The sequence below is a fragment of the Corapipo altera genome, unplaced genomic scaffold (genome assembly GCF_003945725.1).
Source record: "Corapipo altera isolate COAL_440 unplaced genomic scaffold, ASM394572v1 62, whole genome shotgun sequence".
In the NCBI taxonomy this organism is placed as follows: domain Eukaryota; kingdom Metazoa; phylum Chordata; class Aves; order Passeriformes; family Pipridae; genus Corapipo; species Corapipo altera.
In genome coordinates, this window is record NW_020884894.1 from 8268028 (window position 1) to 8281349 (window position 13322).

General features: G+C 43.1%; 1 protein-coding gene and 1 long non-coding RNA gene across 7 annotated transcripts in view; one reads left to right on the forward strand and one right to left on the reverse strand.

The window, feature by feature from the left end:
* LOC113948794 overlaps positions 1-13322 on the forward strand; it is a 92376-nt gene that overhangs the window by 62047 nt on the left and 17007 nt on the right. Inside the window, exon 4 of one of the 5 annotated variants that reach the window (XR_003528236.1) lies at positions 9710-10461. The exons of 2 other annotated variants lie outside the window; for them this stretch is intronic. This is a non-coding gene — a long non-coding RNA (uncharacterized LOC113948794). Of the gene's footprint in view, positions 1-1655; positions 1764-5956; positions 6645-9709; positions 10462-13322 lie in introns of those variants that run through there. 2 more of the 5 variants (XR_003528233.1, XR_003528232.1) reach the window with 2 other exon arrangements.
* Positions 1-13322, reverse strand: part of CDYL2 (chromodomain Y like 2) — a 58601-nt gene that overhangs the window by 25832 nt on the left and 19447 nt on the right. Inside the window, exons 1-2 of one of the 2 annotated variants that reach the window (XM_027646698.1) lie at positions 7604-7902; positions 1332-1926 (exon numbers count right to left, since the gene is read on the reverse strand). In XM_027646698.1, coding sequence (XP_027502499.1) covers positions 1332-1926; positions 7604-7732 — 724 coding nt within the window. In that variant the 5' untranslated portion in view covers positions 7733-7902. Of the gene's footprint in view, positions 1-1331; positions 1927-7603; positions 7903-13322 lie in introns of those variants that run through there. The other variant, XM_027646699.1, reaches the window with a different exon arrangement.

Here is a 13322-nt window from a genome sequence, read left to right on the forward strand (position 1 = left end):
ATTTGAAGGCAATACAAAATAAGTAGAGTGAAAAGTAGGAAAGATTTTGAAGAGCTTCACTGAGTCATAAGAAAAAGGTGAACTGGCAACAGTAAAGCAGATAAAATGCATAATGAAAGGGATCATACATATAGCTGTGTTCTAAATTAACTGTAACAAGCAAGTTAAAAAAAACCCCAAGAGCAACTGGGGATCATCACTCAATGAAAACCTTTATGCAATGTGGAGCAGCAGAAAAAATATTTCTCCAAAGGTTCCATCGTCACTGTATCAGTAAGCAGTAGGAAATCATTTGGAACAGCTCCTGCTGTTTTTAAAAGGTATTAAAAAACCCCCCACACACCGAAGGCACGAGAAGATACTCAAAACTACCAGGAATCTGGAAAGACTTCCAGGTAGGAAGGAGGAAAAGGGGCTGCCAGCTGATTGATGGGGTGTCCTCCACTCTATCCCTTCATAGAAGGACAAGAGGCTATTCAATGAAAGTAAAGGTCAAAAAAACCCCAACAAGACCCCAAACACCAAAATCTGATCAAATAAAACGTGCATCTCATTGTTAACTCCTGGCAATTACTGTCACAAAACACCACTGAGGCTTTAAATTTGGTGGGATTAAAAATAAACAAACCAAAAAGATTGGACACATACAGATAATGAGAAGTGACTTCATTTGCATTAAGCTGAGTAGTATTTATAGAGAACATAAACCTTACTCTTTGAGAGCTAAGCCAGTCAGTTACTATGAGGATTAGAAAGAAATTCCTCCCATTTCTTCTGGTTCACTTCAAGGCTGTTTGTACCTTCCTATAAAGTCTGTCTTGCGACTTCTGGTGTGCCCAGTCACTGCCAGAGACAAGGACCTGGGTGCTCTGAGGACTCCTGAATGTGACAGCAGTAATACTAAGAACTTGGATCTTACTCAGCCATCCTTACCAGGACACTTTAGCCAGGGTGGTATTAACTCTGTTTCTAAAACAATTCTGATTTTTGAGCACACCTAACTGAGGAACTATTTGGTACTTGGTGATACACAAACCCCAATCTGCAGCCTTATACATCCCTCCCTTGTCATTCCTGCTCCATGCCCTGTCCTCATTTCCCCACAGGGATTTACACTGCAAACGGAGCCCACACTGCTTCGTGTCACTCCGTGGGAGAAGGAAAGGGAGAAGCCAGCTGATAAAAAACATGTCTAATATACAGGGAAAGGTCGTGGAGCCTGTTTGGGTGCTTCTCACCATATCCCCTGTGTGCCAACAGTGTTTCCACCAGTGGGCTCTGCTGCCACGAGCACCCCCCTCCCCCAGAGCCGAGTGCTTTGGATCACATACCAATTCCATTCACCACGGGGGGGTCGGGACCGACTTCCAACACGCTGGGCAAATTCGGTTCTCCTTCATGATCGTTTAAATCCGCGTTTTGCTGCTGTGAGCCATTCCCAAAATGTCTAGAGTCCTTCTCGTGGCTGCCATCTCCGTTCTGCAGACCATTGTGTGGCTTTTTCAGCGGCATGATCTGCAACCCGCTGGGGGTAGTTCGGTAAGTCACGGTTTTAGCAGCCCTGTCATTGGCAGAGCCCGGCTTTGCTGCGTATCCTCGTTTCTGTTTTTGATGAGATGGATTAATTCTCTTCCTTTTGTGTGTTGATCCTTTAGACTTGCCAGATTCAGAAGGTCTGTGGGATATTTTCTCGACAGACGACCCTCGGCTCTCCCGCAGCAGTTTGGCCGTGCTGGGCTGTTTCCCGTGCCTGGATCTCTTTTCTCTGGTCACGTGGAGTCTGTTGAACTCATCAATAAATTCCTCACAATGCAGTAGATGATGTTCAGGTTCCCAGGTGTCTTCATTGCTTCCATAACCTTTCCACCTGATGAGATATTCCCATTTGCCCTTCTTGTTCTTCCTTTTGTCTACAATCCTCTCGACCTAAAGGAAAAAACCAAAAAATATATTAAAAAGAATTCCCTTGAGCAGAGGTGACAGTACAGGAGAGGAATCAGAGCCCCAGTGGTATTTGGACAGCAAAGCCACTGCCCCTTCTGAAAACATCAAGAGAGACATAAACACCTGCTCAGATCTGATCTGGGCCCTTCAACAGCCCCAGTGTGAAGAAACAAGAGAGAGTCTGAGATCATTAACGAAGGTACAATTTCTTTGAAAATCTGGTTGGAAAATGAGACAATTACTGTTACATTCCTCAGCTACCTCTTGCTTGAAAGAGCTAAATAAAGCATCTTTTGCTGCACTGTTAGTGACTGATCATTCTCCTGAATCCACACATGCATTATGTCCCTGTAAACTTCCTCAGTCTTCTTTGTGTCTTGGAACTACCTTGAACAGAGAATTGATTACAGTATTTTACAGCAAAGATCTTATTTGCAATACTGTACATTCACTTTGCTACTTCCAACCTACAAAAATTTGTATTTTTAGGAAGGTAAAATTCGAGTAAATTCACAAAATTTGTGAGTGCATGGATAAAAGAACCCAACCAACCAAAAGGCATAAGGGCAGGATTCTTACATGGAAGGAATGACTTCCATCAGCCTGTGCTGGGGAATGTCAGTGCAAGGAACATTTCTGCACCAAGGGCTGTGTTGGGACTGCACACAGAATGTGAATTAACAGCATCCTGCTGTTGTGGAACATGGACTGTACAGTTGGAGAAATCTTTGTGCTACCTCAGTGCTGGCAAAGCCTCAGTAGGGGGAGAGTGCCCAGGAAAACCCAAACACAACCAGTTGGCAGCAAGTCAGGGGGTTAAACTGCACCAAGTGAGACTCAGATCCAGTCTTTAGGAAAAATGGTGTAATGGTAGTGGGAATTAAGCATTAGAAGGTAGGGAGGGTTTTTAGAACAGTTTTTGTTACATACATCTGCCATGCAAAGTCAATGCTGGGAAATCAGTTATGATAAAGCAGCCTTCAAAGGCTCTCCCAAGTTTTATTTTTTTTGTTCTTTAATTTTTTAGGGTTTTTTCTTTAATATGTGGTTTATGAAGGGTAAAGATGCCACTAATGAAAAAAAGAATCATTATCATTAACCAAAAGCAGTATTGTTAATTCAGAAAAATAAATAAGTGGATAGCTCCTGTAACAGCTTTCACTGCTCTTCAAAGGAAAATCATCTCATGTGAAGAACAACAGAATCTGTATGGAGAATTTAACCTTGAGGAAGGGCAATCATAGCAGTGTGAGTAATTGTTCTTTCTGGGTCCCCTGTTAGAGCAAACCAATGGATTAATTCTGGCTGTTCACTGCCTGGAACTGTACATTCAGAGAGATCTTGGTGGGTTCCCCAAAGGACTCTAAATGTAATTAGCAACTAAACATTATACTTCTGAGTTCATTTACATGGGAACTGTGCTGAGATATGTGTGTGAGTCAGAGTGGACGCAGGAGCCTCTCTCCATCTCCAGGCACTCCCTGCACCAGCCCAGCCAGCTGTTCCTGTGCTCTGGCTGATCCAGTATCTGCATGGAACCTCCTCAGAAGCAAAGCAAGGCATCCTCTTCACTCTGAATTCAGCAGAGTCCCCTTCAGGACTGCTCAGGGTGGCAAAACAATTAACTGAAGCTCAGCCTGGGCAAGTTGGAGATCATTTGCCTGAAAAGAGGGAAAAAGCTTCACAAAATAAATGAACTGGCTTTTTTTTTTTTCTGTCCTCATGTGGGACGTGTGGCTTTCAATTGTCAAACTAATAGTAGACTTATAATGATCTTGTTGACTTTATAGAGAGCAGCTGTCCAAATTATCCTTGGCTTTACAATACTTCTCATCCTCCTATCTGGGATCAGCCAGAAAAACTGAACATTGAACTGTGCAACTCTGTATGGGCTGCCTTGGATTTGTTACTTTAATTACTGCAGCTCACTATACCAAGGAGCAAAACACACATATGTGTGTCCTGGGGAAAAAATTAAATTGCTGCTACACTCAGCAGACCTCAGCTCTCAGTACTGGAGAGCCTGGACCACTGAACACCACCTGCATTCCCTCCCTTTTTTATTCAGGAATTTGGAGCTGGAACACAAACTCGGTGTCAGGTTGGTGCTTCCTCATAGTAACTTGTCTGTCTTTGAGGTATTACACCAGCTGCAGTCCCCACTTGCTCACTGAAGGAAGAACCTCAGAAAGGATGGGCCAATACCTCACCTTCTTTGGGGTCACACACAAGAACCATGCCTTCACCCTCCCCTTTTTTCACTATATCACTGTATTCCTGTCTTTAACTACACAGATTTCACGTTGTTGCTCCACAAGGAGAAAAAGGAAAAGGAAGAGGTTTTGTGGAGGGCATTTTTTAATATGGAAAGCACTCAAGTATTTTGGTGATGAGGCATCCTGCATTTCAATGAAGAGGATAAAAGGAGACAATATGAGTGGTCTTTGTTCCTGGGAAACAAAATACTGGCAATGGGGAATGTGATTAATGAGTTCAACACATCACGAAGGGAGAATAAAAATATTTATGAAATTGGGTCAAATTTAATAAATGATTTCCGAAAAAAAAACATTCAGAAAGCAAATATATTTGGGAAAGACTCAGCATTTCATTACAGCATTTTTGGAACAAAACTATCAATGTTCCCTCTCAGATTTAACGAACTAAAATAAAGAGGGACAACACAAACTGAAGACAAAATGTTTTGTTTCTGGTCAACCCTCTTTTCAGTTTATTGTTTTGCTGGGGAGAAAATGAAAAAAATGTGGGCTGATCCAAAATTAGTTTGTTTTCCTTGATTTTTTTTTTTAGTTCAACCATAATACCCACTGGCTTGACTAACGATGCATAAAAAGTCTGAGTAGATATTTTCTCCTCCTCATTACGGCCTCATTGTTCATCACTGAATGCAGCTCAGGGGAGCATCCAACATACTTGACCTCTCAACATGGTCCCTTTTCTTTCTTGGGGCTTTAAGTTCCTCAGTAATATTTATCCCCTTTTCAGTGAAACTGTGAGGTGCTTCACTGGAGGCACAAACATCAGGGATTTACCCACACCTCGTCCTGTCTGTCCCATTTTCCTTCTATCCACAGTGCACAGTAACAGCAAACACCACTACTTTGGTTTTTAAGGATGTATATTGGTTTTAACAGGTGGTATATAAAGCAATAACCTTTCTACATTTACTTAAGGTTGCACAAATCATATGAGTTTTCTTGATGAGAAATAATTCTGTGACAGATTAATAGAAGTAATACTTGAATTCCTCCCCTAGAATAAGCAACACAAAGTTCTGAGCATATGCAGAAAATATCTTGGGCTTCAGTGGCTGATTTTCCCTTTTCCCCCCTCAGATCTGTCTTTAATCAGGACTGAATCACATCTTCCCAAAAGTGACCTTGGTAGTTACAGTTGCCAAATCCCTCAGTTCACTACATTTGCTTTGGAAAACTAAGCACTTAAATGTAATAAAATGAAATGATTGCAAACAAACTTTGCAGAGGTATCACAGTTAAGAAAGTGCCAGAACTGACATGTACCATCACTTCCCTGGATTCTCTCTCTCCCCACCACTCCTGGCTAATTTTGGATGAGCTGAGGTGCTGATATCTTGCCGTATAAATACCTTTAAAGGGAACAAATAGAATGAGACAATGGCATCTGTGCAAATGCATTTGCAACACACTTTTTAGCTTCCAACTAGCCTTAAACCAAGCTCTATACACAAACCAGGATGAGAGGCATAAATAAAAAGACTTTAGAAGATATCTTTATTCTAAACTTAATGTGAAATTAAAAAAAACCCCTGAATCAATTACACTATAAATATGTAGAGCTTGGTAAACTGAAGTGCTGTGTTTATATGTGCAGAGTACAACACACATCCCTTCCTTCACAGAAGATTCAGGGTCAAAATCATTTAATAACACAGTGTTATTGTTCATTTATTAAAAAAAATTAAATCCAGGCTAAGTTAAAAAGGGCAATTCCTATGGAATTATTTCTACAGATGTAACTGTGAAGTTGAAGCACAGTTCACTCATCTCACAGTTCACAGCTCTGAAGAGCATAAATAAAAGTCGTTGCACACCCAGAAAACACCTTCCAGGAGATCAGCAAACTTCCAGGAAGGTCTGGAAGATTGCAGATGTACTCAGTGATTTCCAAATTAAGTACATGTCATCTCCTCTCCTTGCCTTGCATATCCATGTAGGCATTTAAACTGTAATCTGGGATGTTCAGATGGTCTCTGTCTCAGGGAGCTCTTCAGAGCAGCAACCACTGCACGACAGACACCAGAAAAACTGCTTTTCATTACTGTGATTACAGGACTCGTGCTGCTGCTTCGTGTGTTTTTTTCATTGGAGGTCTTTGTCCCATGTTGTGCCTCAGGGTGTTGGAAGGGTATTTGAAGGAAGTGCCAAGGAGAGGAAGGCAGTAAGATTTCTGAGAGAGATAAAAGCCATCTGATTCAACATGTTTGTCTTCTCAAAATTCAGTATTGCCCCAACTTCCCTCTTTTCATTCCATTTGCTTCGAGATATAGAGTATTTCATTAGCTGTAAGTCTCTTGCCTGCTTGTAACTTATTTTTGTTTCTCAAAATCTGGTAATTGGAGCATTTGTTCCAGATGTATGAGAAATATGGCAACATATCTCCTAAAGCAGCTACTATTCATGTTAGAAAAATAAGAGTGGAATGAAAGCTGGAACTCTTCAGAACCTGCCCCAAAGAGTAGGGCCAGTCCATGAGTCAGCTGTGGAACCCCCCAGTAGAAAATCTGTGTGGTTACCTGGAAGGTCAAAATGAAAGTGCAAGGGCCAGATAGTCACAAAAATGCAAGGGAAGACATTGCTCATCTGAATTACTCAGAACATCAAATGCCACCTTCCCAGGAAGGCCACTGAACACCCTCTTAGTGTTAAGAAGACATTGCTGTTTATGCAGTTCCTTTTTAACTCCTTTTAAGCATATGGGTTTTTAATTTTCTATTATTTTGCCCTGTTTTATAATTTTTTTAGAATCAGAAGAGGTGTTAAAACTTATCAGGGAAACCCTTAAACTGCATTTTCACTGGGAAAAGCCTGGTATTAAGCACAGCTGGAAACTACTGTGTTAGGTGCAACACAGACGTACCAAGACTTAAAACAGAACAAATAAATGCTGTTAAATCTCCTGCTGGTCCCTGTGTGCAAACCTGAACCTTTGATCCTCCTCTCCTGAGAGACCTTAATGCTGTAGAGGCTCCCTGCTGGGAGATCCGATGGTCCTGGTTTAGATGGAAATCCAGGAAGTGCACTGCCATTAGTTGTATTTTACAGGAGTGATGCAGCCATTGGAAATTCCTGCTAAAAGTGGTGTTTTCACATTCCTAACTTTTCTGGCCCCAGCATTCTGTCCTGTGTAAGTGCACTCTGTGAGTTCCCTTCCCTGCCATCCAGGCATTTAGAACCCCCTGAAGGATGAGCCTTGCTCCGTGAGGACGTGAGCAACACGATTTGCTCTTTGTGCCAAAGGGCTCCTGGCAGAGGGACCTGCTTCCAGAACCAGTGGAGATGAGATGGAGCCCTGGCTGAGAGACAAACAGCCCCAGCCACAGCTTCCGTGCTCACTCATATCTCCAGGGACCATCTGCCCGTTTTCTTGGAAGTCCCACCTTTCTCTGAAATTCGGTCTCACTGAAACTGAAATTCTGGTCTGGGCTCTCAGTTGTTCTTTTCTGACTCTTTTCAAAACAGCCCCAGTGCCACATCTCCAGTTCCACACCAGGGCTGTGGCTCCCCATTTGTCCCCGTTGCTGACCCTACTCACAGAATCCATTTCTGTGACCTCTCCTCTTGGTTTGTGTCCAGCAGCTTTCTCCTGGTCAGTGCTTACAGGACTCCAAACTCCCAGTTTGTTAAAGCCATTTCCCTCTCCCTCTATAAATTTAAGGGTGTAATCTACATAATTTTCCTCTATTAGAATATTTAAGTGCATGTGTATAAATAATACCTGTGGTGTAAGTGCCACAACCATTGTGGGGTTTGGAGCAAACAGGAATAATAATATACACAGGAATCTTGCACTGGAGGAAGGACATTTTTGTACAGACTGATACTGTCCCTTGGAAAAGGAAAATTGACAGATGACACAGGCATCAGGAATGGACTTTTTGATCAACTTGGGTAGTCCCTGTCACTGTAGGCAATTACATCATACAAACCTTTTCATATTGGACATGTTCATGATCCAGAACATATTTCTGTCCAGGCTTATTGCTCACAGATTGAACAGCAAAGAGCTGTTCATTCCTAAATGCAATAATTTCATAAAAAATATTTCAGGTTTTCATTTGGAAAGTCAGATGGTTTTCAAAGGTGCACGAGAAGTGCACAAAAAATAAAAGATCCTCTTTAGCACCAGGATAAGATAATGTTGAGAATGTTCTTTACTGGAGGAGGAGCAGGGTTTTTGCCTTTGCAATCCAGCAGTGCACCTGTGTCATCACAAACTGTCCTGCAGGGTGAGGGAGACCCTTTGAGTCTGTTCCTTTGACTCACAAACATTGTCAACAACTCCAACACCCAGAGAAATCCAAAGAACACGAAGGGTTCTATTTATTTTAAAGCACAGCGACACATTTAATTTATCAAATCCCTTTTTTCTCTCGTACGATAAATCAGTTCATTATTGTCTTTCATGGTTTTTAAGGAAAGCAAAGCAAGAAGCCAAGTCCTGGGTGTCCCTTATGCTAAGAAGTGGTCAGTTCTGAAAACACCCTCCACAAACTCACTGGCACAATCCGTTCCAGAGTAGATCTCAGTGCTGTCTAGAACATTTGAAGTTGATGAAAAATGCCTGCCTTGATTTCAGCACTAAAGTACAGCTGGTAGCTTTTACTGTACTGCTACATTTGTTTTGTACATTATAGTGTACACTTTAAATTTAGAAACAACAGATATTTTCCTGTTTTGTAGACCAAAACAAAGTGAAAAATAAATGCTGTTCCCATTTACCATGGTAGGAGAGCTTTCCACAGCCAGTGGGAGCTGCTGGTCCCAGAGAACTGAGGCACAGGCGGGGTTTGCTCGAGGCAGAGCTGTTCCTGCACAGCCTATTTCTGTGACGATCACAGATGACTAAAGGATGAGTGAGAAATCTAAATTCAAGGAGACAAAATATTTTGCTAAGCTCTACAAAGAGCTGGCTGTTTTGGACACATGTGTGGCTCTCAGCTTTCTAATACTGTGGACTCCTTTCTCAAGTTTCTCTGCCAAATTCAAGGGGATTCTCCAGTTTTAAACCATCCAAGAGGATGTGTGTGGAAAATGTGTTTATCAGCAAAGAGTTCAGCACAACCTAGTAAGGCTCTGATTCTGCCTGTGCTTCCTTTACAGTGCTACAAGTCAGCAGAGTTATTCCCCAGTAAAGTCAAAGTAGGAATCCCTGGGATTTAAACCATGAAGTTTTTAGTTTTTTATTTTAAAAGTGGTTTATAGGAACAGGAGCAGGACTTGAAGAGACTTCTAAGCAAACCAGTGTTTATGTGAACAGATCACAGTTTTTACTGCCTGGAACTTGTTAAAAATATCACGTTTCCAAACAGATGTAGAAATGTGTAAGCAACAGTTGAAATATAAAAATACAACTATCACTAAAGGTGCTCTTCAACATTAAAGCAAGTCCAGAAATGCAGGAAGCAGCTATTAATTTACATGAAACCTGCATATGAAATCATTAGACAAAAATTAATGCTGTCTTCTTTTATGTTCATTGGCAGTTTGTTCTCCTCTACCTTGTTCAGTTCTGGCTGATTTTAGTGTTCTGTACAGTTCACCCAGCCCTTTTCTCCTCCATATGGGCTTCATTGAGATTCAGCTCAAGGCCAGGACTTCAACACTTTTACATCCCAAAGCTTAGTCAGAAGTGAAGATTCCACATTAAAAAAATACAAAGGTTTAGCTCTAATACAGTACAAATAAATATTTGAGCTACTTGTTGTACTTCCACTCAGTGACTCACTGCTTTACAAATGCTACTGGTACTACTGTCACAAAATAAACCACATGTTCTTGTGGGGCAGGTAGAAAAATATTTTCTTAGCCCTTTTACAGCAAAGTGGTGAACTTGAGCACAAAGGAGTGAAAGCCTTGGTTTCGGGGAGGGATTCGTCACTCGGTGTTTCCAAAGGTGCTGAGGATTTAGGATTTCGGATGTTCAGAGAGGATTTACCAGCTGAGGAGAACGATTGCTGGCCCTGCACAGCTCACACATTGAGGAGATGAGACAAGGGATGGCTACAGAGTATTGAGAGGTACAAAGGGATACTGCTCAGTTCAAGTGGTCATTGTACTGAAGGGAATTTTACAGTGATCTCTGAGGGAGGAAAATGCAATAGTTTTGTAGAGGTTTTCAAGGAACGTGCCCCAGGCTGAAATGACAGTTTGGTGAAAATGAAGGCTCTGGGTTGGAAAACAAGACAAATGAACAATTAGACATAGTTACTCCATGATCTAGGATGTGAGACAGCAATTTTTGGGAAAGAATTTCCAGTGGCAGTATGTGTTTTGTAGCTCCTGCATACAGGGAGACACATGGTCACTGCTCCAAGCCTGCCAGAGGTCAAGAAGTGTTGGGCTGATATTCTCAGGCACACGGTGTGACTCTTGGGGAGGGTCCTATGCATGGCCAGGAGCTGAACCTGATGATCCTTGTGGGTCTCACGCAGCTCAGCACATTCTGTGAGAACTGTTTTTGAAGTGATTGTCATGGTTTTGGAATGGTATTCTCTAATTTAATGCTCCCACTAAAACCACCCAGTGCTCCCCCTCCAACTGGAGGCACAAAAGGCAAAGACTGGGGGTTGGGATACAAACAATTTGCTGGAAACAGCAATGACATAAGAAAAGAACAGTAACAGCAACAATATTAATAAAAGAATAGATAAGAAATGATTCCCCCGGAAAAGCTCCTGGATAACAGACAATACTGGATGGCTCTCCCACATTTTCTGAGATGGAAGGAACCCATTCTTCCTGGAACAGACTGTTCTCACCCAAAAAGCAAATCCCCTTGAGGGACACATCATGCTTCCCCATCCCTCTGCAACACCCACCAAGTGCACCCAGGTCCTTAAGCAAAAACAACCCCATGGGTGGGTTTGCCTTTGCTCCAGGCAAGACTAATCCAAACTGTCCTCCCTTACACATTCCTCATGTGTACCACAGGGACTTTATCCCCTCCTGTGGTAGGTGGAGGTTCTGACTGGGCAGGGACAGCTCTGTTGGTGGAGCCTTGAGTGTGCACTGACCACGTGGCCTTGGCTAAATGTAGGTCCTGATGTTTGAAGTCCCACCATCCATTGCTTTCCATGGGGTTTTTAACAGTCCATTGTCCCGTTCAGCATTCCCAGAGGCTGGTCCATGACAGGGAATATGATCCACCCCCTCAGTGCTGTGCTCTCTGGCCCAGGTGTCTGTGAGGTTGTTTTTGAAATGGGTCCCATGGTCCATCTCCATTCTCTCTGAGGGCCACAGGACTTGCTTTCCCAGGCCCAGGATGGTGTTCCAGGCAGTGCCACGAGGCAGTGCCACGACCCCAGCTGTCCAGGGGGTGTTTCCACCATGGTCAGCACACAGCCCTTTCCTTGGAGGTTTTGGGCAGTGTAACCAATCTGCCAGGCCCCTCCCCAGCACTGACACAGAAGGGACAAGAAAATGCAGAACCCTGTCCATGTTCTGTTAGTGACTGGACAGGGATAAGGAGATATCAGAAGCATAAATCATATATCCACTTCATACTCTCTATCCAGACTAGGATAGGTGGCAACTGGTTTGGAGCATCCACAGAGCAAAGGTAGTGACAGTCAAATTTGTGAATAATACCATGCAGAGAGAGGTTTAAAAAGGAAAGGGCTAAAAATAGATAACTTTGTACAATATAGAAGGCTGAGGGGTGATCCTTTGAGTAAAAAGCTGAAGTAGCAGTTTGTAAAGTAGTGGGATAATAAGAGAAGAAAACTCATGATACACAAAGGTTTCTTTCAGAATTCAGTAGAATTCTTCATTTTCTTGGTTACACAAATGAAGTTAATGTGGTGGCAGAACACAGGAACGAGCCAAAAAGAAAGGTAGAGCAGAAAAAAGGAATAAAGAAACTTGCTTTAGGCAACTATAATGGCATGACAGGAGCACAGGATTTTACAGCGAAGTATCCAGGATACCAGAGCAACATCACAGAAAAATGGCACAGAAAATTTCAAAAATTATCTGTGAAGGAGTAATTGTCAAAAAGGAAGAATAATACATCATTATCCCCTCAGAAATAGCATTCAGATGAGCAGGGTCAGTAGGCCAAGTTCTGGCCTCAATTATTGCATTGGTTTTCACTGCAGATTTAATTTGTGTTTGAGACCTGAATTCAGCCCAGTGTAAAACCAACTTGCTCCTGGTGCCTGGAAGGAACAAACTCTCTTATGGACAGTAGTGAAGGCAGCTATGAAAGCTTTCACTGTTCATCAGACAGATGCATCTTAAATCATCAGAGAGTGCAGCTGGTTGGAAATCTGCGTTTAACAAGTGGGGACAGTGCTCTGAACATGGACGTGGAAGGTGTAAAAGCACTGATTTAACCTGAGGGTGCTTTGGAGGGAAGAGCTGGGCTCTGGGAGCAGCCCTTTTGCTCACAGGGTGGGAGGCACAGACACTGTGCCTGTCCCAGTGTGTGCAGTGAGCCAGGCTGGCTACACCAACCATGGGGCAGCAGCTCTGCCCACACTGCTGTGACACTCCCTGGCCATGGCACCGTCCCCTGGCAGGGACTCCCTGCAGTGGAGGAGACAACCTTGTGCTGTCCTCAGGCCCTGTGACCTCCTGAAAGCTGACTTTGGCACAGGTGGGCCCCATTCCTTGGTCTCTGTGTCAGCCCTGGCCATTCCCACAAGCAGAGGACGTGTTAACTGATGTGCCCCCAGTTCCTTCAGCTCATCATTGTTCCTCATGATAAGGTTTCAGCCAAGTGTTGGCAGGACTTCCAGCTGCAGGGGTTGCTATCAACTGGAATCCATTCAGGGAGGTCCTAAGGAACAACCCTGGGGTTTCTGTGGTGGAGAGGGACAGATCTTGCCGTCCTGCTCCAAACACCTGTCAGGTCACTGCCAGGATTCCTCTGGAGGCACCTGCACATCTCCATGCTGTGGGCACCTTCTCTTTCTGTTCAGAGATGAGGCAGAGCTGCCAAGAGCCAGGGTGAGACTGGAACCCTGACGAAGCTGAGGAACCATTTAGAAATGTCTGTGCTCGAAGCAGCATTGAATATGTAAGTAGTGAATATATTACTGAGGGAATTTTCCATGTATTTGTTAGTCAGATTCCCAACTTGGCGGTTGTGTTAAT